This window comes from Streptopelia decaocto (genome assembly GCF_964273445.1).
Source record: "Streptopelia decaocto genome assembly, chromosome: 2".
Classification (NCBI taxonomy): domain Eukaryota; kingdom Metazoa; phylum Chordata; class Aves; order Columbiformes; family Columbidae; genus Streptopelia; species Streptopelia decaocto.
Genome location: NC_138655.1, coordinates 54413036 through 54434743, shown reverse-complemented (window position 1 = coordinate 54434743; position 21708 = coordinate 54413036). Strand labels below are relative to the sequence as shown.

Below are 21708 nucleotides of genomic sequence, written 5' to 3'. Positions count from 1 at the left end.
CTAGAGGTTGTAATTATAATGTATGGTTTAAAATACTATTAAAACTCAAAGTGAGCTCCCAAATATATAATAAATCATTTTTCCCCTTCAGAAATAGGCGAGAGTTGTGTCTAAATCAGCAATGGCTGTATCAGTATCAATGAAGGGAGAGCACTATCTGTCAATTGGGAAAAATTATCCATTCTACTTTAACGGTGAACACTGAATATTAAGCATCAGAAAGAGAAATACACATTGATCTTCCTCTCTTATTTTGCCCTCTTTATTCTATGAGCTGTTCCATGTAAGCTTGGAAAAAGGCTGGCGAAACAAAATTCGATTCTTACAATGCATTACAAGATCAACTGTAAGACATTTAAATTAAAAGTAAGTATCAATCCAGCAGGATTCACTCTTCCTCATCTTTTCTTGGCAAATTAGCAAAGGAGAACAGTACCTCTTTGTGCAACAGTGGCCACCATCATCAGCCACAGATCATTACACTAATGCACTGGAGAATCACTTCAGCCCTCTCAGCCTCATAGTAAATAATTCAATTGGCAGAAAAGGAATAAAATGCAAGTGAATTGTCATGACCATCCATCCATGAACACCACCTCTAACTCAGCTTTATCAGCGGGGGTTTCTTTCAAAAGCAGTGGAAAAAGCATTCAGCTAGAACCTCCTCTGCCTGATAAACCAGCAAGAGCTGTTTAGGATCTGAAAACACAATTTTCATTCCAAATGAATAATGTTGAGACAAAAGTCAGAGACTTATTCTTTCACTTCTGGTTTCAAAGTTAAGACTTGAGCCCTACAATACAAACATGAGATGATATGCTTAGTTAAAATAATTAATTTTTAAATCAGTAATATACAAACAACCTAATTTCTGTTCATTTGATGAAGCAGCTAGCTCCTTTTTGTACTAAAAATTCAATACATACAGAGAACACAGGCAGTGATGGGAGGGCCCATTGCAGGATGATATCATCCTGCCTACTTAGCGAGAGGAAAGCCAAAGGAACTTCTACAAAATGCAGTCTCTAACACTTTATCTGGACAACAACACAGAAGGTGGACTTCACATGTAGGTTTTTAAGGCAGTTGGAACACCTCCATGCAAATATACCCAAACTACTGAAGCATATGAACCCCACTGATGTGAACAGAAGTTAACACATAAATACTTCTGCAGCTGTGAATTTTACTCTGGCCCAAGCAGAGGAGTTAACACAGGTGAAAAGCATACAGAAGGTCTTACCTGCTTGGTGATATCATAAACTATCACAGCTGCTGCTGAACCTCTGTAGTACATGGGAGCCAAGGAATGAAACTGTTAAAACATACCCCCCCACCCAAAAAGAAATAATTAATAATTCAGAATTATCATACTTTGTCAGGTCACAAAGCCTTGCCATGGCAAGACCACTGCCTTTCTTTCATTTCATAGAGAACAGACACACTTGGTAGCTGCCCATCTCTAATTTCCCTTAAATCCCAAGGAAGCAGAGCTCCCGTATCTCCTGCCGTGCTTCATCCTGCTGGATTTACTCCATCAGCACTCACTGGTTCAATGTGTCTTTTCCATTACAGGGCATGGACTCTGAGGACAAGTTTTGACATGAAGATCACCTGTACTTGGAGGCCTACCTAACCTGACTGCACATACATCCCTTGCCCTGGCAAACAGTAATGTTTTGCCTTATAGACATAACAGACCAGATTCAGCTTTGGTTCAATTTTTATAAAACAATGCAAATCACTTGTATGCACTTAACTTGTCAGAAAACTCTGAACACCTGTCATGTTTAGTTATCCTATACTATGACAGATATTTTTAGAAACATGGGTTCTTGCACTTTAAGCTATTCTTCAGCTTTTTGTTTCAAGGGAAACATCCTTTACGAAAAAAAACAAAACAAAAAAATGTTTATTATAACAAGAGCTTGCTAATGAACAGCATAATTTTCATAATTTACCATGACTAAGGAGCTGATTTAGAATTCGGTTTATAATTACACAGAGAAAGGAAGTCAAAAAGCCTTTCTGCTGATTCAACTAAACTTAGTCTTAAGCAAACAAAAAATAATCTTTCTCAGAAAATACATTTAGTCTTGTGGCACTCACACAGTCATTTTACAATTTTTTATTTGTAAAGTCATCTGTAAAAGCTTCATATAAAGCTGAAGCAAATAACTGAGGTCTACTTCTAAATAAAATACATTATGAGGGCAGGGTATGAATCTCACTGCCCAGTGAACATGCACAGATCCATGTGTTACGTCGCAAACTTCTGCATATTTACTGGATGATGCAGTTTTTCTCAGAACCGTACTTAAAGACTGAGTATTTAGACTTAGCAGCCTCCATATGTTGTGCTGATTCACATGTGATGTATAAAGTGAGTTATTTGTAATATTGGTTCATTTGCTGTTTTGTAAGCTGTTTATCACAGATCACACACTCCAGCTCAAGACTGGTGCTTTTTCTTAGAACAGTAAGGATGCACAGCAGCAGCGACAGATGGTCAAGGGAGCAAGGCAGGTGGAAAAGCTCATTAATAGGAGAAAACAGCAGGAAGGAGGATGAGAAAAGAAAGAGGAATCATTTGAGAAGTAAGGTCTGAAGAAAAGGGATCAGCCAGGATCCTGAGGGAGTTGGGTAGACGCATGTCTTCCAGGCTTTTAGTGTGTGACTTTATTACTTGCATGTTTAATGCAATAAATGCTTTCCAGAATTTCTAGGGTACCATATGATGACAGAAATTTACAGTGTGTTGTTGTTAAAGTACCCTAGAAATCAGGGACCTTATCTGTGGAGGGTAGATCTGACCTTTCATGGTGTATGCACATCCCTCCCAGTTAGTAAACTCCCAGAATAAAAACTACATACCCATCACACATGCTGATTTGGTTTTCATCTAGATTATGAGGCATTCATGAATTTACAAAGAGCTCTCAGATAACAGTAATCACACTTCACAGAAACCATGCAGGTCAACTCACATGCTTCAAATTCCTCCAACACTGGCCCAGAAAGCACACTGAAATGCTGTATGACATCTTGGGAATTTCTCTCCCTTTCTTTTGACCAGGTGACAAGAACACTTGCCATAATAGCTGTTTCACTGAAGAATATTGCCCGTGTTAGGGTCAGAAAGTAAAAATAAAAATAATAATTTAAAAAAAAAAAAAAAAAAGGGTAAACAGAAAAGCAGACCTCTTTCACTGGATCCCAGACAAGTATATTTAAATGGAACCAGGATGCTAACTACCATTTTTTGGGTAGGATTGATTTTTAGCGGGATTCCTAAACCAGCTTGTGCATCAGATATGCACCAAGGTTGGCCAAAAGGAAGGGGTGGGGAAGCATGGCTGGAATAAAAGAAGAAAGGACGAGACCACTAGAAGCCAGATTCACATTGGTTGATTTGATATTCAAATAGGTCTGCGCCTGCAGAACGACCCCATGCACATCTCTGCTGGTACAGTCTACTGCCACTGTCAGTTTGACTCTTTTTTTCCTACAACGAAAGCAATAATCCTTTTAAATCAGTGCAGGTAAAATGCAGAAACAAAGAAAACTTCATTTGAAACATTTGGGGATATTAATTAATCACTTCAACAGCATGTTGCTTTTTAGTAACAGAAACACCAAACTACATCAAACTATGTATGACCTGCTCCTTGTGTCAAGAAACATAAAAAGTGGTGACCAGAGGCGCAGCATGCAGGAGGAATGCAGTTCCTCTGCTATTTAAGACAAAATAATCTACTTAAATATTCTGATTCCTCACAAGCTTGGAAAGAGGGAGGGCAAGATCACAGCAAGCTAGGCTCGGAAAGAAAACAGCCTCTGAAAGGCACTCAGGTTCAGCAGTTGTTGTTAACAAGCAAGTATGACCTCCCTACTCTGCTGAAAATCTATTAATATTTACTTACTCAGCTGAAAGGACAGTTACTTCTTATTTCATGATTCTATAGTAATATTTCAGCTATAAGGCATTTTGAAGGGAGAAAATACTTCAACCATATTTGGGTATGTAGCTTCAGGATTTTTTTTTTTTAAATGTCAAGTGATAGATTTCATCTGGCATCTAAGTTTATATTCCTGCTTGGATAAACCTGACACTCAAGATTTCATATTTTACATTGGACAAAATTACCAAAGTGAGATTACAATGCATCTTAATACAATTTCCTATGGTCTATGAGGGAAAAGAAGTACTTCGAAATTGTTTAGGAACAACTGAAACTACACTTGTAACAACTACTGTCAGTTACCGCAGTACAGAATAGCAAATAAAACCAAAATTAAAGCTCCTTTGTCATTCTTCTGCACAGTCTAATAAACAAGCGTGATGATACACTATGTCCCAGTCATAAGAAATCACTATTGTCCACAAGAAAACAGAAAAAGACTCTTTGCAACAATGAATGTATCAAGAGGGGTTGAAAAACTAAAACTCTGAGTAAGTTCCATGATCTAATAACAGACTCTTTAAAAAGGTGGTTTATGAGCATGGATTTTCCAATATCACAAACATACTAGTAAAAATATTATGCAAATAATTATGTTTAGTGATGCCTTTTGTCTTCTTTTAAATCAGTGCCCAAAAGCAAACTCCTCTTGAACCTTTTCCTGGCCTAATTACCTGGAAAAAGAGAGTCATGCAAAATTAATTAAAGGGATACAAAATACTAATGTGCACATTTTTCATCTGCCAAGGACCCAATGTGGGACAGACGCCCAAAACAAGCGACACACAAAAAAGCAGCTCACAAAATTAAATCTCACAGGACTACCTTCTGCATTATAAATTACCACGTCTATAACCTCAATTTTATAGCTCAGTATTTCTGTACCCAGTAATTCCCAAGAAAATTAGCAGAAACAGGAGCAGCTTGAGATTGGGCATGAGGACAGCTCTGCTTCTCCAGAAGGGCCACCCAAAGCCCTCAGGCGGCCACCCCCAGGGCTCTGCCACAGGGACACCCAAGTCACAAGCCTGCCTTGCCAAGGATGCCGGCCCCTCCGTAACCCAAAACCAAGCATGGAGCTCTGGCAGATGTCACCTCTACCTGCAGCCAGCAGCACCTCACATCACCTTGGGCAAACAGGGAAATAAAGACCCCAACCAACCATCTGTCAGCTCCAAGCATCCCGAGTAACCACACGACTAATCCATTTCAAAAGCTTATCGAGGTCCAGCCTAAAATCACCCATTTTTTTCCATGCAACTCCTACAGGGATCACATTAATTTGACAGTAAATACAATTCTGAATTCCTAATGACTGAATTATTTGTAACTTAATTGCACCCTGAGCTACTAAAATTCAAGCATCAATGCTTGCTTTGAGCTGAAATATGAATACAGAGCAGTCTTTCAGTCTTAACTTTGCCAGTCTGGTAAACCAGGCTCTTTCAGACTGAAGATAAGGTAGCAAGGAGAAGGCAGGGTCTAATTGCCTTTCCCTGCACCCTGTCCAGCTTCAGTTAATCTTTCCTGACTGCAGGCGACCAGGTTTATATGCAGCACTCTAGACATGAAACAGCATTAACTGCACTTCCCCTAACATCTAACACAATTCTCACAGCTGCATCATACACACATGATCATCCTTTAACCAGTAAATACATTCACAGTTGGCTTTCCTTCTCAGTTAAAAAAACATCACTTAAAACTTTACAGCATACACTTTTGTTGGGAGTCTAAAGGTACAAGGACTTGCTACTTATACCACTGATTTTCATCCCCACCATTTCCTTCTTTTATTCTACCATCTTCCACCATGTCCTTCTGGTCACTGGGAAAAACCTTCCATCTTTGTATCACAAGTAAATTGTCATTAACAGCTCACCTACTATGGAAAATTAGAAGTCATAGAATCATTTTAGTTGAAAAATACCTTTAAGATCATCAAGTCCAACCATTACTTAGTACTGCCAAGTCCACCTCTAAACCATGTCTCTAAGTGCCACATCTACACGTCTTTTAAACACCTCCAGGGATGGTGACTCAACTGCTTCCCTGGGCAGCCTGTTCCAGTGCTTTACAACCCTTTAGGTGAATAAATTTTTCCTAATATCCAATCTGAACCTTCTCCGGTGCAACCTGAGGCCATCTCCTCTCATCCTGTTGCTTGTTACTTGGGAGACAGACACCCTCTGTGCTACAACCTGCTTTCAGTCCTGTGCCTCCCATTCAGCATCCACAAAAAGTTCGCCTATTTGCAGATACTGACTCACTTTCACCACTCATGAACCTGTTCTGCTTTTCTGGCATTGATAATAACTTGTGAGGCTGAGGCCATTAACCCATACAATGCAATAGTTAAGTTGTAAGGGCACATTTTCCAATTCAACAGCAACAGCCAGGCCAAAGGGGTCATCCAAAATATAAATAGGAAACTTATTTTACCAAAGATATGCCAAAAAACCCAAAATTAATGACTTGTGTAGCTTCAGGAAGACTTTTAAGGCTCTCTTCCTCAGAGCGCACCACACCATGTCCTATATACCTACAGAGTCACAAAAGTACTGGTGCAATGCTAACCGGGTGCAGAGCACCTTCGTACTCCTGCTCCTCTACCAACATGTCCACTTCGCACTTGTGGTTCATCATCTCTGCCACAAAGGAAGAAGTGAGGCCACATGTGGCTTATGAAATTTCCTCTGAAAGCAGGTCCTCTTTTTCTCTCAGGATCCAAATAAAAGCTGCCCATCCTTTGCAGCAGCACAGCCCTGAAGCATAGAGGAAAAATTCAGTCCTAAGTGGTGCAAATGCAAGCTCAGCATAACCAGAATTGTTCTCTTTGCTTCTAAGAGCATTTTGGGATTCTGAAACCCCTGATCTGGCCAACTCACTGAAGTCAACAGAGGCTTTGCCCTTGCAAGCGGCAGAAAAATGGAACCAACCAGCCATTAAGGAATTTACCACCCATTTAAAATCTCTCCAACATTTTGCTTTCTGTTTCATGGAGGGGTATATTTGGTCATAGGTAATGCTTTTCACATTTCCTCTGTGCTAACAGTACAGAATGGGGAAGAAAAAAACCCACAGTAGCCATATCACAATGTTTAGAAGAGAAAAACAAATTCAAGGGAACACAACATAAATCACACCCAAGCTGTGGCAGTGAAAGTCTCTTAACCACGTCTGATGTAATACTGGTTTAGAAAGCAAAGCAGAGGCCAAATAAATACAGAAATAAAAACCTACAATTCCTGCCTATTTATATAGAGGCTGTTAAATGCTGCTGAAGACAGTCTGGATTCGTTCAATCTGCCAGGCACACCGGGGAACACTAATTCATGCCTGCAGCTCTTTGCACCATCCTGTAGGGCTACACCCCAGCACTGGCCTACTGCCACAGCAGGGCCGTCTCTTCCAAACTGCACAGCCAAGAGGAAAAAAACAAAAACAAAACAAAAAATAAAAAAGACCAAAAAAATCCCCACAGCCCCTCTACTGGGTTGCTTTTACTATGCTAGACTGTAAAGAGCATAATTTGTTCCTGCTGCAAAAGGATTATAATGCTGCCTATAAGCATGGCTGGGAAGGGTAAGGATGCACAGAGCAAGCAGAACCAGACCAATGCTCAGCAAGTGTTATGCACCTTCTCACATCAAGGGCTGAATTCAGCTAAGATTTTTCCATACAGTGCCTTTTCAAGAACCTGCAGGTGCATAGCAGCGCAAGATCTGCTTCCTGGCAGCCGCAATCATTTGACTAAATTTCATTCCCGTTCTTGAGAAGCTCTTCTCTGACTACGTACATTGCACCTGAGCAGCCAAGACCAAGCCACTTGGCTCCTCTCAAGGGCAGAGATCCTTACCCTTTCTTTATCTGGGTGCCATTAATGGTAAGGACAGCCACAGCTTCTGGCTCTCTGCTAGCTGCTTATGTGTGCGAGTAGTGACAGAGCTCTGCAACCTCCTTCCCCTTCCTGTCACACACACACATGTTTCTAGACTAGGAGGTTCACATCCCTCTGTCCCCTCACTCAGCAGCACACTCCCAGTCCCTCTGCAGGTGATTTTGGGTGCCCTGTTTCTCCTGCCCTCAGCCCTTACTGCCACATCACCCCCACAAACCACTTCAGTCTTGTCCCCAAACCCACCTGAAGCACATTCCTCCTCACGCTTTGACCTCTGTTGCTACAACCCCAAGTGCTGAGGGGTTCTTGTGGTGAAGAGCATTGCAGACCAGTGCAAGAAACACATTACTACCAGCCTCTTTAGGAGAGCCACCTTAACTGCCTCCATGGGTCAGGTAAGCACCTACATGGGAAAAGTCAGAGGTTGCCACCACTGCATCTGCATTGGATGAGCTCACTGAAGCAGTCCATGCACGATGAATGAGGGGAGATTTGGGTTAGACACGAGAAAGAAATTTTTTACAATGAGGCTGGTAAAATACTGGCACAGGTTGCCCAGAGAGGTGGTAGATCCCCCACCCCTGGAGATGTTCAAGGCTTTAGTGCATAAGACTCTGAGCAACCTGATCTAATTGAAGACACCCCTGTTCAGTGCAAAGAGGTTGGACTAGATGACCTTTGAAGGTCCCTTCCAAGCCAAACTATTGTATGATTTTATGATTCTATGAATAGTACCTACTCCTCTACTTGCCCAAGTCTGGGCATTTAAACGCCCCATTTCTCTCACCTTCAAGGCAGCGTCTGCCAACTAACAGAAAATCTGAGGTGTGGAGAGAAGCAAAGGCAAAAACCAGAAACATCAAACAGATTATCCTGAAATATAAGCTTCTCACACAAGAAGTAGCACAAGGAGGGATACAAAATTCCTGACATTCTCAGCTGGCAATGAGCAAATGGAAAAATGTTACGCATGAAAGCCATTATCAGATACCATTTAGCATTTTAGAACCTTGAGTAGTTTCCCCTCCATGATTGAAGGCTGAGATCCCAGTTCACAGGATTCACAAGCTGAATAAATCAGGAAAGATCTGTCTCTGGCCCGCAGGTATTTTTGCTAGTTAAACTGAAGAAGATATATGTATCTAAGAAAGAGCATTTTTCTCAAATGTGTAAGAATTCAAGTGAAGAGGGAAAAATTCCAACATTTCAGGATAATCTTTTGAAAGTATTTTAAACAGGCAGAAAACAAACTTTTGCAACATTACAGACATGACCTGTGCTTAGATCTTCTGAAGTTCACAATCATTAAACAAAGGACGCAAATGACACTACATCTAAACCACAGCTCACTGTCAAGCTACACATGCTACAAGTTTGTTGATGCTTAAGAAAAAAAACACATGCACATGCATCTCTTAAATCATCTATCACGGTTTAACTTCACTCTAAAAACAGTAAAAATAACATATTCACTGCTAGCTCCAATGCCACTTGCGGTCTCACAAATGCACACACTACCAAATCACTGCTGTCCTTTACAGCCTGCAAGCAGTACCTCTCTGTAGGGAAGTCCTTACACCATATGCACAAAACCACCTGTAGAGCAAGATCCAGGCCACGTCTTGACTGCAGAAGTAATTTAAGTCATTGACAGTAGGTGTTAACTCCTACCAGGATAGTCTGGTTTCGGTGGAAGCATCCATAAGCTCAGTGATAAGGTTGCTCAGCTTAGTGGAAACGACCCAGGCGAGACTGCAGCAAGGGCAAGTTCTCCTCTCAAGGAGCATTTTCACCCCTACCTTATGACACTGTCTCTGAATCACCAGGACGACTACTGTCACTCAGAAAAGAGAGGGCTATAAAGTGCTGTCGATATCGGTCAGTGTTTTCCTGGAAATGGAGCAGTTTAAACAAACAAACAAAAAAAACCACCCACAACTCAAGGTAATGCCCATCAAGGTTTAAATTGGGCTCAAGAAATTGAAGCTCCTTCTATTAAACAAAGTTAAAAATCCTGGAGTTCACCACAGTAAATTTAAAAAGGACAGAGATAAATTTTCCTGCCCTAGAAACATGGCCCTCAGGCTCCCCAACTATTTGCTACAATATTTCTCAGCTGGCAAAATGGAAAGCTGGCAGCCACCTAAGGTATTCAGAGAAAGCATTGTAATTAGAAGCTACTTAGGGCACCATGAACCAAACTATATGCTAATAAAAACATCATTAACTAACTTGTGAAGAGACTCTTCTTTGTTAACAATAACATAATTGTCTGCATTTAAATCCTGAAGTCCACAGCAACAATTTAAATCTGATGGGGGGAAAACTGAGACAAGGGAAAAAGTGACATTGGGACAAAAGTGGGGTGGAGGGAAAGCGGCTCTGAGGAACAGCTTGTCTGATAGCACACAAACACAATGACACCGGGTCTGCAGAGACCAGTACTTAGGCACAGAAAAGTAGGGGGATTTTATTAAGTGTGCTGCCAGTTTAAGGTTTTCCCTACCTCAAAAAAAGGGAAAAGGAAAAACAAGATTAAAGGATTAAGAAGCACTGTCCTTTTGTAATGAAGTACAATGTGAATTTTCCACAGCGAGAGCTGCTGGAGACACAGGTACCTCTCCCCAGGGTCTCCTTCATGAAGCACGCTGAGCTTTTGCTCCCACTAAGACTACAATGAAAATGCTTTTGATCTCCATTTTCTGCTGCATTATTGTCATTCTGCAGAAGTGATGCTTGCTTGTCTTTCCCCTAAAATGGCAATTCTGGTTCCATCTCTACTCTGCCTACAATTGCAAGTTTCCTTACATGAAATAAATAAAATATTATATCCATTATCCATATGAATCAGATGTTATCTGTTCTCCATGCTGGCTGACCTGGGTATTAAGGTTCTTCAATTAACTTAGGTGTTCCCTACCAGCTTTTAAACCCAACACTAACCAGCATTTCCAAAGGCTTGCAATGTTACAAGTGGCTACCTGAAAGTTGATTTAACGCCTCAAGAGGGGGCTGAGTGAGCACCCAGGACGCAGCTCCCTGTCAGAAGCAGCCACAGGAATTTCCAGTTTCTCCCAGCTGACTGAAGGCAGCCAGGAAGTACGCTGGTTCTCACAGGGTATTGCTTCAATAAGGGCTTGCGACTAAGATATTTAAGAGTGGTTTCTTTACGCTCTCCAAGCTGGCAGTTCCCCACTCTGGTGCCAAGAGAAACTCAAGAAAAAAAGAGGAGAAAACTCATGAAAATGGAGAAACTCATGAATGAGGAACACAGAAGTGCAGCTGCTGTTCCACCTGCCTGCTCTACCATGGTTTTAGATTTGAACTTAATTTTCAGGGCATATGTAAGGCTTCAGCTAAATCTCACCCCAGGCTCTTCTGATGTGAAGCAATGGGGAGCAGCAGCAGCACAGGGTGGGCTGCACATCAGCACACATGGCAACAGAACACACACACTCAAGTCCTATGTTTGGCCTTGGGTTTGAAGAACAGAGCCAAAGGAAGGCAATGTTGAAAGAGCACCAAGGCCTGAACATCTTATCAGCAGTATAGACAACAGGGGTATTGACAAAACTTCCAGACTTTGCCAGGGGAACATAAAGCCTCAACAGAAATTGCAAAGAACTAGGGAAGGACAACAGCTCTCAAAGCAGACACACCACTTGGAAGACATTTATTAGTACACTACAAAAAAGAGCAATTGGCCCAGAGGCTGGGGTAGGCTGGAAGCTTTGGGTCATCACTGCTGTTCAGAGGGCAACAAGAAAGAAATTAACAGGGGGAGACACTTGTTCTTGAACAGATCAGAAGGGGCAACACAAGGTAAAGTAACCAAAACCCCACATACACATTAAAGTGAATAAGCTATTGAGAAGGATGTGTTTAGCTGTAAAATTGGGATGTTTCAGGGCAGAGAAAGATGTGGAACACTCTGGACATCACCTTAGGAAACCTGTCTGCCTCAGCAGCTAGCACTCAACACCCATCAACTTCGTTTACTGTATCACCCCAGTTCTGAAGAGTCCTAATAAAAGCCTGAGAATACATTGTGCAAACAGAAAGGGGTTACAGTTCCTGATTACACACGAAAACCTGTAACATAACTTACCTGTAATAGATTCTGAGCCATTTAACAATTTGTGATGGGAATTGCCCATCGTTGTTGGACACAAAAAAAAAAAAAAAAAAAAAAAAAAAAAAAGGAAAGCATATGTTTGAAAAATAACAACCCTAAAAAAACTGAGAGGAAACATAAGGGACTAGATGGGAAGGATGGATTTTGTGTCCAAGAGTCAGAGCTCAGTCACAGACTTCCTGCCTCAAATGGGGCATCATTTAGTTCAGTAAATACGACTTCATTAGTATTTACCTACTTTTTCCCATGTAATCTTAAGGCTTTTTTTCAATAGATCAATACTTCTATCTAAACATGAAGAACTGAGTTTTGTGAGCTAAAGAGCAAAAGTAAAAAAAAACAAACCGAAACAAAACAAAAGCAGAGCGGGGCAGCAGAAGGAAGAGAGAGAGAATAAGGAAGGAAACTCAAACCATGGGAAAGAAAACTGAACCTTTTCTACCTCTTGCAATAATTAGTTATCATTTCCAGACCATGCAGAAATCAAACAAACAAACAAACAGGATTCAAGGGAAAGAATCATGCAATACTTCAAATACGTTTTTCAAGATCTGTTTTCCCATCGTAAATAACATACTGAATTGCTAAAAGTCAACAGATTTCATCAAGGCCACTTTACATCATGCTACAAGTTGTAAATATAAGCACAAGCATTTCCTGCACTAAAGAGTAAAAACTCTTCATGGCTCACAATTCACAAACAAGGTATGGAGAATACAGTGGAATGTATCAGGACTGACATTACAGCCTGTATAAGCATCTAATTTTACTCCAACCTAACACGAGCATAGCTACATTTTTCTATGAACAGGAACACTCCAATTTCACAAGAATGTTTCAAGATATTTTAAAACATATGCATGGGGTTTTCCATTTATTTCAAACTTCTTAAGGTAAATGTGGGCATATATTAAGAGAACTCTAGAGTTCTACAGCCTGTTACTGCATTATACTGCCATTGAGGCTATTAAAGGAAACAAATGACCAACCACGCTCACACACTGTCAATATGAACTAATGCCCATAAACTCTGTTACATATGTTGGGTTTTTTTTAAAGCCAAAGGAAAAGATACTTAAGTTGAGCAATTCACTTCACATACATGAAAAATCAAGACAAAAACCCTAAGGCGTTCAAGTTGCTTGTGCTAATTTCCACAATAACAACAGTAGACACAACCCATGCCTATATTCAATGTCCCTATTCAAGACAACCTTGAAGTCACCACCTAAGCTCAGACCACCTGCCAGCCCAGGTGCTGGAAGTCAAGTGCTTTCCAATATCAATAAAAGCTGCCACATGTCAATCTGATGAAACCAGAGGGAGCTAGAGACCACTTGGGCACTGTCTCAGCTGTCTGGAGGAAAGTGGCTGATAATTCACACCAGGATTTTTCTTTTTTTAGGTAAGTGGTATGGTCAGCCTGCCTCTTCATTTTCCCCACCTATAAAATGGGAACCTGTATACTTGAGATTCTGTAGATTTATACTTACAAAGGCTTCTGAAAATGAAAGGTTTAGAAAAAGTATGCCAACACATTAAAAGAGACCAGGATAACGACATGTTGCAAAGTAAAACTCACCCGTTCCTGACCAGCTGTGTCCCAGATCAGAAATTTATGAAGCTCATTCCCACAAGGCACAGTTTTAGTCATGAAGGATGCTCTGAAAAGAAGGAAGTGGCAGAAATTCATAATGTGACCAACACTCTGCATATGCAACCCTTACACCTTAGCTAGTTCTGTTGGGTTATGCATATGGGGAAGCTACCCAACCTTGATACAATGCCTATGGAAGTGAAAGTCTCCCTTTCCTCAGATAAAAGATCTGATACCTATATATGTATTTTAAAAGAAGGGAAAAGCCTCTGAGGTTCAGAGGGCACTTGTGTGTGGCCCCAGGAACACGAATGCTCCTGCCACTAGCTAGCTCCACCTTCTTAGTGATATGGACTTGAGAAAAAAGGCATCAGCTGCCATCATACCAGGCAACACATGTGCAACTTTTTGATTAAACATCAGCGACTGGTTCACCAGGGAACAGAAAAGTCACCTGCTGGAATGCATGTGGTGAACAAATGGAAAAAAGCTTTTCCCCCTCTCAAATGAAAAAATCTTTGTGGGTTCTTGTATTTTTTGTAGGATATGCAATTTGTCTATGTTTTCACAGCATGATTTTTCTTCTTTTAGGAAAGGGTATTACAAATTTATAGGCTTTTTTACGTTACATCATTTCAGTTGTAAGCTGGCAGGGAGAGACTGCCAAACTCTGGCAGATTTTTTTTCCCCCCATCCTGTCTGGACACTGCTGAACAATTTATGTTGTGGTAACTTTTTGTCTGGCTCATAACAATGTATTTGATTCAATGTGTGTCATTACAAAAGCATCAAATGACATATAACTGATCAAAACATTTCCTGAAAATGATACATCAGAGTCCTCCTCTACAGCCACCTGCAAGTTGCTCAAATTTAACAATGCTGCACTGCTTATAAAACTATCAAGGAAATAAAAAAGCAGCATTTTTTGTTTTCAGGGTGTGTGCTTTCAGTTGTCGCTCTCCTCCTCAAAGTATTAAGCAACACTTAACAGGTCCAAAAACAGGAACTTCAGAGCTGCAGTAGCTACTGCAGAATGCAAAGATTTTATATTTAAAACATTTGATTAATATAGAAGAAACTAAAAATTAAATCATTACCTATATAGACAAGTAGAATCACCTGTAGGCAAGCCAGCTTTCACATTTTAGTCATCAAATAGAAAAATATTTTCCCCCGTTATCATAATTATGAAAATTAAAGGGATTTTTTCCCATTTGAGCAGAAGACATTTACTTAGCAAGAACAACTACTTGGGGGAAAAAGGCTGATGATGATTTAGAAGTAAAAAAACCACTCAAGTTCCCATCAATTCCTTCACTGAAAACAAGCATCCTTCTGTCCGTAATGTTATCCATTACATCCTTCCTGCCTCTCTGTCCATTTTTATCTTTCCATTACTTTCAGGAGTCCAAAATTGTCCTTGAACTTCAACATGTAACTTCCAGCTGAGACTCCTTCATGCATTGAAAGGCAGAGCTTTGGAAGATAATTGTCTAACCCTCTGATCAACACACAGCAATTGATACCATCCTTCACAACCCACTTAAAACAGCTCTAACACACAAGCCAGATGAGCCCTTCCTACCCACATTACTCCTTTGTGAACACTACATATTAGATTCCTTTCCTGTAAGAGATCAAGAAATTTCAAAATTTTCCAGGTAACGCTGGACTTGGCAGATTTGTCCCTAAGATGTTAAAAGAAAAAAAATTGGAATTAAAATTGGCTACAGACTAATAGGCTTCTGATGGTCTGACACATGGAAGCTTGGAAGCTTTTAACAAAGAATATATATGAATTACTTAGTTTAAATTGCATTGTCCTTATTTTGAGAAAGGCAGGATAATGTGACACATCCTAAACCTAGACAAAAGCATGTTCACATCTGGGAACAGACAATGTCCGTGTTCCAGCCCAACCTGGTAGGACACACAATGTGGGTGCGTTAAGGGGTCCCCACAGTTTTCCTGCCATTACTCAGCTCTGGGGTGCCCTGGTCATCGTGCCTCTTGGCTTGTGAGGTTTTGGTTCTTTAAGCTCTGAGGATCAGATCTGATACTTCACTGACCAGGGGAAACTAAAGCAACTTTAATCCTAAGGTCCTGTGATCGAAACACAACCCAAAGTGGGAAGCTCATGACAAGACAAAAAGGACATCAGCTAAGTAAGACATCTAAGAATCTCTTGGAATGAGACGGGTGAAGAAAAACAAAACAGAAGAACTGGAGGTCATGGCCATGCACAACACAAGGCAATACAGTGTGGTTCTGGAGAGCCCCAGGGAAGAGACTATTTCAAGAGACACCATTCACAGGAGGAGAACGGCAGAGCTCTGTCAGCCTCTCCATAAGAGAGTATGACGCAATATAGCAAGTTTAAGGCCTCTCTGTATTCCCAGAACACCAACAGCAGAGCAGACCTGGTTTGGGGCAGGCCCAGACTCTCTACACAGGTAACATAAGCTGAAAGGCATTAAAGACGAGTAAAGAGTTGAGTGAGATTGACAAACTGGAGAAAAAAAAAAAATATATATACAGTATTCAGAGCCTTGAAAGTAAGGCAGAGAAAGGAACTCAGCAGGGAGCAGCAAGTTAAAAAATATACAGAAGAAAAAGATACAATGCGTGGTACTTACCCAATAGTAGGACTAATATTGTGATCAAAGTGGTCCTGGACAAATCGACAAACGATGCTTGATTTCCCAACCCCAGTATCCTGAAAATAAAGAAAAGCATAACAGTGAGTTCAAGAGGCCCTAGATAGCAATACTTCACCTGAAGAAATAGTCAAATAATTATGTGTGAAATCAAATCCTCTCCAGTGGCAAGTGGGGCAGATTAAATGTTTCAAAAGAAAGGCGAGCACGTGGATTATCTTATTCAAATGTGAGCACTGTGAATGCAGTTCTCTGGTCACAGAATCACAGAATGTTAGGGATTGGAAGGGATCTCAAAAGACCATCTAGTCCAATCCCCCTGCCGCAGCAGGAACACCTAGATGAGATTACACAGGAATGTGTCCAGGCGGGTTTTGAATGTCTTCAGAAAAGGAGACTCCACAACCTCCTTGAGCAGCCTGGTCCTCTTCACAACACTCCCTTCTCTCCAACCCTTGTACTTTTAGGGGTGGATTTTATACTCTTGTAGCCAGGACTGCAGTTCTTCAAGCACAATCATTTACAAAAAAATCCTGTGCTTTCAAACACATGGTGCATTACCCAGCAAAACCAGAGAAACTATTTCGTTCATACCCTGTTGCAAGGGTAGCACAAGCATGCTCCAAAACAGACAAATAAAGGCAACATTTTGGTACACTGACAGCACTGAGAGGAACTAACCTTTTCATGGCGAGATAAGCAAACCTGCTTGGTGGAAACTTCACAGAGACTGCAGGTGGTTTTGAAAAGGCAGGAATCCAAAGATTTGGATCCCCAGAGATGTGCAGCTATTGCTGTGCATGTTGTTACTGGACTGCAGTGGAACAGCATTACTCTAAATGCAACACAACTTGCTCTCTACACTGCAATATATTACATTTGCAGGAATAGTCTTCCCCCTCCCCCCAATCAGGAAGGAAAAATAACAGCAATACAGCACTGGAATAAAACTCAGAATAACCTGGGAGGGGTGGGGGAAAGCTTGACATTATGCAGAAATACTATTTTAGGCATTTAATATTTGAACAACTTCCCCAACATGCAGCATTTTTCGGTTTGTCTCTGTTATTTCACGAGGCCTTGGATGGCAGGTAGAAGAACTTAAATTATACAGACAACTATCAGGGAAGAGGAACAGCAATATCACTATGTCTCCCACAGAATTGCAAAGAGCCTCCTTAGAGACAAAAAGGATGCCAGGAAATCGATCCTGACCTTTCCAAGACATTAACAATGACAGAACAGGGTCCAATCTAACTCATTAAAAAGTCAGTGGAAAGTTTTCTATTAATTACATTGGCAGCGACAGCAAAACCACCAGATTGCACCTGGTAGTTCCATTTGTATCCACACTTTAAGACACTTGACTAATTTACACAGATTTCTTGAAAATTGTGAAGACAAGAGAATATCGTTTGTTGAGAGCACTACACACATAACTACATATTTAAAAAAAAGCCTTAGCCTTTCCTGTAATCAATTTTGCAATATTTATTCTTCTTTTTGAATAAGAAAGAAAAAGAATGCCCATATTTAGATTTCCTTTCACCATGCTTAAATGAAACTGTTATCGCCACTGGAAGTGAAGTCTTTATAGACAGCACTTAATAGAACACCATCACTTAAACTCTCATATTTAATTCAAAGCTGTCCTTAGTCAGCTTAAAAGCCATAATAGATGCTCATGCTACACAGACGGTTGTTTATCTACTGTGTTCAATCAATAGGAAAAAAAGATCAAAGAGAGAAGCAGTGTTTAAAACCATCCCCGTAGCTTTTGATGAATAGCAGCAACACATCCTGTTGCTATTCCCAAATTTTGCCTTCATTATCAATTCCAGATGACACCTCTGTATAATTACAAGACCAGGATGGCAGAACACAATTAAAAAAAAAGTCCTCTGTGAAACGAAGGATCTAATTCTTATTCTGGATTTTACATGTGGAGAAACTAGAACCACCACCCACTGGGTGCAAGGAATTCAATTTCCCTTTTGTGGTGACAGCAGGGACAGAGAGTTTCTGCCACCACGTTTGAAAGTCGACATTGACTCCCGTGACCCGACGATACTTTAGTTTCAACTATAATACTTCCTTGACAGGTCACTCAGAAGGGCAACTACAATTCCAGCTCCTGAGCAAGAGAAGCCCAGTTCTCTGACAGGGACATGACACCATATGCATAGACTAAAGCTTAGCTCATTTTCCTGGAAGCTCCTACCTCTTCATCTTTCAGTTTGTGGCTGTTACTAACATTTCGTGCCAGCTTTAAATGAACTTTAAAAGTTTCTGTCGCCCTCACATCTCTCGCAACAAGCAGGGCTAAACTTAAGCACATGCCAGGAACACCAAGAAGCTTAAAGGCATTCTTGTACTTTGCTCCTGGGGTTGCTTAGACTACAGAGAGGGCTAAACATACCACTGGTGTAATTTCAGTGAAATCAACGGACTTGGACCACAAATGAACCTGTCTTTAGGAAGACCACTGTTGCAGGCAGTGCTTTCCAGGAGCCAGGCAATTTATTGCACCAAGGAGTTCAGGTGAAACAAGCACTCCCAGATTTGGTTTTGTTGCCTGGAGGACACAAACAGCCAGCTACCAGAGTATATAGTTAGAGCACAGAGGGGAAGGAAGTAAAAAAGCAAAGGCTTCCTACTTAAGGCAGTGATTATCATTCCAATGCAGGATTTAAAACCACTTTAGAAAATTTTCAGTTCATGTTACCATACCTGCATCTGTCAAATAAGACACTTGCCTGAAACTAAAGCAAATAAGGGTAGATGAATACTATACAACAACTTGAAAACATAATAGGTGTCTTTTACCACTAATCAGACCTTATCTTTTGCTGACAATAGGGAACTATCTTGCAGGTATCTCGCAGTATTCAATGAAAGCATGGTCGCTTCAAAGAAGTAGAAAAGGAATTCACTTCTCAGCAATGCATTTAATTAAGCCTCCTTACTAAGGCTGTACAAAGCTTTCCTGCTACCCTTTGCTTTGTCCTTTGCTATATGTTTCTCCTCTACATAAACCCATTTTTCTAACATCTGATGGGGATGACCATCTTTGTTTTGACTCTTTTTCTTCAAAGGATTACAACAGACTTGTCAAGCCACATGCCTGGGTAACACTCACACATGCAGATTACTCTCACACATGCAGACGACTTCATTTTTCAGTTCTCAAACTTCTATTTTTCACCAGATTTTTATACCCCCCTTTTTTTTTTTCATTCCATGTTAGTGTATATATAACAACAACCATACACCAAAGAATAAGATTTTGACTTATGTAAAAGGGCACAGCGGTATTGAGCTGAGTGGATTGCACAAGTTTCAGAAACTGAGAACATGTCCTCAGGAGTTATGTTGCACATTAAGTAACAGATCCTGTAATTCCTCAGAAAAATCCTTATCTGTCAGAAATGCAAGGCTTTCAGCACCATACTAGCTGACTCATCATGATCAAGAGTATACCACTTCATGAAATGAAGGAGTGGCAAGAAAGCAATAAATATAAAATAATTATTCTCAATCAAGATATTCGTGGTGCATTTGATGAGTCACTCATGGAACCAACTGCACATTTTGCTTTTCTCCTTCCTTCTCCATAAGCCTCATAGCACACTTACCTAAATATCAGTTATAAACTGCATTGTACAGATATAAGTTAAAAGGGTGGAGTGGGGTGGGGAGGAAGGAGAGGAGTATAAATGTAATTTACAGTAAGTGAATCACTATTAGTTCACCAGAAGAAGTACCTACAATTTCAGAATCTCTCACTGGTCAGCAATATGGATATGGAAATCTGAAGCTGCAATCAGATGTTTCTGATAAATACAAGGAACCAGTGCGCGCATGACCAGTTCCTGATTTTAACTCTTTAACCCTGAAAATATGTTCTCCTCTCCTCTGAAGTCCTTTACCTACAGATTTAGGCACAAGGATTTTAAGAGCACCAGAATGGAGAGCACCATGCTGCAAAAAACAGGGCTTCCACCCACACTCCTGCTCATGGAGAACCACCCCACTTTCCTCTTCTCAGCTCACATTACTCTAAAGGAGATGAGACGGTGATTTCAAGCCAGCAAAATTACAGGATGCTGGCAACTCATTTGCAGGCAAACAACAACTGAGCTGCTGATTTCTTCTGGCTGATTTGCAGCAGCATAGAGAAAGATTGGGGGGGGGGGGAAAAAAAAAAGGCAGTTAAACATGAGCAATATATTTAAAAAGGAAACCATTCTCCCATTACAAATAGGCAGCTAGTACATACCTCTGTCCACTGTTCCAAATCTGTGCATCCTGGTAGGAAAAAAGCTAATGCAGGAAAATTCAGCTCTGCAATTTAAATCTGGATGTCTATCTTATACCTTTGCACAACCACAGAGCTCAGTACTCCAAGCACTTTTCCAAATTGAAGGGAACTATACTACCCTGTAAACACATCCCTGATTAGGACATTAGTCTCTAGTCTTGATATTACAATAGCTTTTAATAAATTCAGATGGGTCAAGTCCTATTGCACTGCACAAACTAAACTCCTCATATAAATTAATTTTACGTCTGAAATGCAATAAACGTTGAATTCACAAAAAGTCCAAACATATCGTGACTGATGACTAAAGAGCAGTCCTATAATTATGCACACTGCTGCAACAGCTATTTTTTTCTTGACTACACAGAATTTTCTTGACTATACAGAAGGCTTTTTAATTATATGTAGAATTAGATAAACCATACAAAAATCTTTTCATGACTCTTGGATTTTGGAAAACAAATAAAACAAGAATAATAGACAGCATTTTACACAAGGAAATGGCACATCAAGAAAAACATACTGAAGAAACTGCCTTCTGTCCTCCCACTTGTAAAGTAAGAAAAAAAAATAACATCTGGGTTGTAACCACCACAGATCTCATGACTAACTTCCCATTTCAGCTTTAAAAGAGTGTTGAGATACCCTGGAGATGGGTGACACAAAAATCTGCATTGAGAACTAAAGGAGAACTGATCTATATAACACAGGGATCCAACATATGGCTCCTTCAGAAGGATGGAAGTTTTCCCATCATCTTAGACAAAGCCAAGATTCAATCCATGGTATTTCAATTTGTACAAATTTTTACAAATTAAAAATGTCTGTACCTCCAAAGGCACAGATTCATTGAGACATGATCTACAGGCAAAAGGTTTAACATACTGTGCTGGTTTAACTGAGAGTTAATTTTTCTTCTTGCAGTTAGAAACTTTTCTTATTAGTAGCTACCACAATATTTTGTTTTGGATTTACTATAAGAATAATGAGATAACACACTAGGTTTCCCATGCTTTGCCTGAGAAGTGCTAACTTATTTATTTCAGTAGCTAGGCTGTGATTTGGGGTCAGTATGAAAAGAATGTAAGAACTCACTGATGTCTTGGCTGTTGCCAAGGAAACGAAGGACTTT

At 40.4% G+C, this 21708-nt stretch overlaps 1 protein-coding gene across 1 annotated transcript in view; it reads right to left on the bottom strand.

The window, feature by feature from the left end:
* Positions 1-21708, bottom strand: part of RAB31 (RAB31, member RAS oncogene family) — a 68713-nt gene that overhangs the window by 23311 nt on the left and 23694 nt on the right. Inside the window, exons 2-4 of the mRNA XM_082045749.1 lie at positions 16235-16314; positions 13581-13662; positions 1244-1315 (exon numbers count right to left, since the gene is read on the bottom strand). Of these exons, the coding sequence (XP_081901875.1) occupies positions 1244-1315; positions 13581-13662; positions 16235-16314 (234 nt within the window). The remainder of the gene's footprint in view (positions 1-1243; positions 1316-13580; positions 13663-16234; positions 16315-21708) is intronic.